The sequence below is a fragment of the Medicago sativa genome, chromosome 7, assembly GCF_051527215.1.
Source record: "Medicago sativa cultivar Bolivia chromosome 7, Bolivia_mono, whole genome shotgun sequence".
Lineage (NCBI taxonomy): Eukaryota > Viridiplantae > Streptophyta > Magnoliopsida > Fabales > Fabaceae > Medicago > Medicago sativa.
Genome location: NC_140755.1, coordinates 54,456,557 through 54,458,415, shown reverse-complemented (window position 1 = coordinate 54,458,415; position 1,859 = coordinate 54,456,557). Strand labels below are relative to the sequence as shown.

Below are 1,859 nucleotides of genomic sequence, written 5' to 3'. Positions count from 1 at the left end.
GATATATTTTTAGTACACTTGCTAAAAGTTTATCAAGTTTTTGGCGCCGTTGCCGGGGACTGTTGAATCATTTCAATTTGGTAATTTCTTTATTATTTAGGATTTCTGTCATTTATATTTTTGTATATAAAAAAAAAAACTGGAAAAAAAATTAATTGTGATTTATGATCTTCGTTTTCTTCTCATTTTACTGTGCTACTAAAAAGTTTATCCAAGTTGTGCAGCTATGATAGACAGGTTAGCAGACAGATTACGCCTCTATGACACTGAAGAGATTGTTACGTTGCAGTATGAAAAATATATGCTATCTTTGAAGATAAAATATTTGGACAGTATAATCTCGCTATTAAATGAGAGATGTGGTCGTTATGAGGCAAATCAACCAGGTAGTAATTGTGAAGGGAAGAAAGAGGTGATCAACATCGATTACAATACTAAACTTCAAAATATTTTAGATGATTTCTTGGTGTCAAATCAAGTTTCATTTGAGAAGTTTGATGTTCAGTGTGGTAATCTTGTTGAGAAAGCAGATGAGTGTGAAAAGAAATCGGTTGAGATTGAGATGAAGCGACATGCCCTCTTAGTGCAAGCTGAACATTTGAAAAATAAAAGTAGTAACATAGAAGAAAAGACACGGGTGAGGCGTATCGATTTGTACCGTAAAATGGAGACTCAATCAATGAGGATGAAAGAAAACATTCGTTTGCAAGAAAAGACTCATTCTCCTGTATGGTGGGAGGTCACGATGTCAAGAAGCCTATTGGTGGGTGCATGGGAACATCTACTTCTTTGTGATAAGTTCATGGATTTCCTACCAAACAAGAGGAAAGAGAAGGATGATATATTTTTTCTGTCATTTTTGCCACCCTAACAGTGGTTGGAGCGTCAAGCTCAATGATGTAAAAGAAAGCGCTTGGTGGGAGGCAGCCCATCCTTTTTTTTAATGTTTTTTATTTTGTGTTATACCCTAATTTTGGACCTAAAAATACTTGTTTCTTCTGTTTCTTGCATTGCAAGCTATTTGAACTGGCTCTGATCAATTGCATCTTTCTCTGCATTTTATTTCAATATTGTTTGCAAAATTCACATGCAAGGGTATTTTAGTCATTTCCTGTGTCAAAATTTCTTCCAATCTTCAAATTTTTGTTTGAGTCCTTTTCAAATAAGTTTGAATAAGTCTTCATTTCATTCTATGTCAAAATCCATTTTAAAAATTGCCTTTGAAGTCATTTTGAGTAAGTTTTGCCCCTAGGGGCATTTTGGTCTTTTCAAGTGTCAAGACTCTGTTCAAATCTTAAAAATTGTCTCTGAGTCTTTCAAGATGGTTTAAATAAATTTTTGCTTCAATTCCTTGTTAAAAATCCATTTTAATTTGCATCTGAGTCATTTTTAGTCGTTTTAGCCCCAGGGGCATTTTGGTCATTTCACACGAAATTTCGGCAGAGAGAGGTTACTTTAAAGTACCTCATTTAGGCCATTGGTTCGTTTTAGTCCGTTATGTCAAATTTTAGACGTTTCACTTTACGTTTAGTCAAGTTACCATTTTTTATTCCAATTTTATTTTTAGTCCCAAGTGTCCAAAATTTCATTCAAGTCCCTTTTAATTTTCTTTTTAGGCCTTTAATTTCGCATTTTTTGCATAATAGTCCTTCTTATTTCAATTTTCTTTTCAAGTCTTTTTTTTTATTGCAATTAAGTCCTCTTTTCCACTTTTTCAGTTTTGTCCCTTTAGTTTTCTTAGTTTGCAGAATAGTCCTTCAGGTTTTCCAAAATTGCAAAAAGGGCCTTAAGTCTCAAATCCAGCAAAGCCGAAGCTTTAAGTCCAAGCACAGGTGTCAAGTTCCCAATGGTCCAAGTCC

General features: G+C 34.1%; 1 protein-coding gene across 1 annotated transcript; it reads left to right on the top strand.

Annotated features, from left to right (window-relative positions):
• The first annotated feature begins 205 nt into the window (after positions 1–205).
• Positions 206–951, top strand: LOC146906824 (uncharacterized). The gene has a single exon (XM_085727571.1). It carries the CDS (start codon positions 227–229, stop codon positions 869–871), a length of 645 nt encoding a protein of 214 aa, XP_085583697.1. The 5' UTR covers positions 206–226; the 3' UTR covers positions 872–951.
• Positions 952–1,859: the final 908 nt, after the last annotated feature.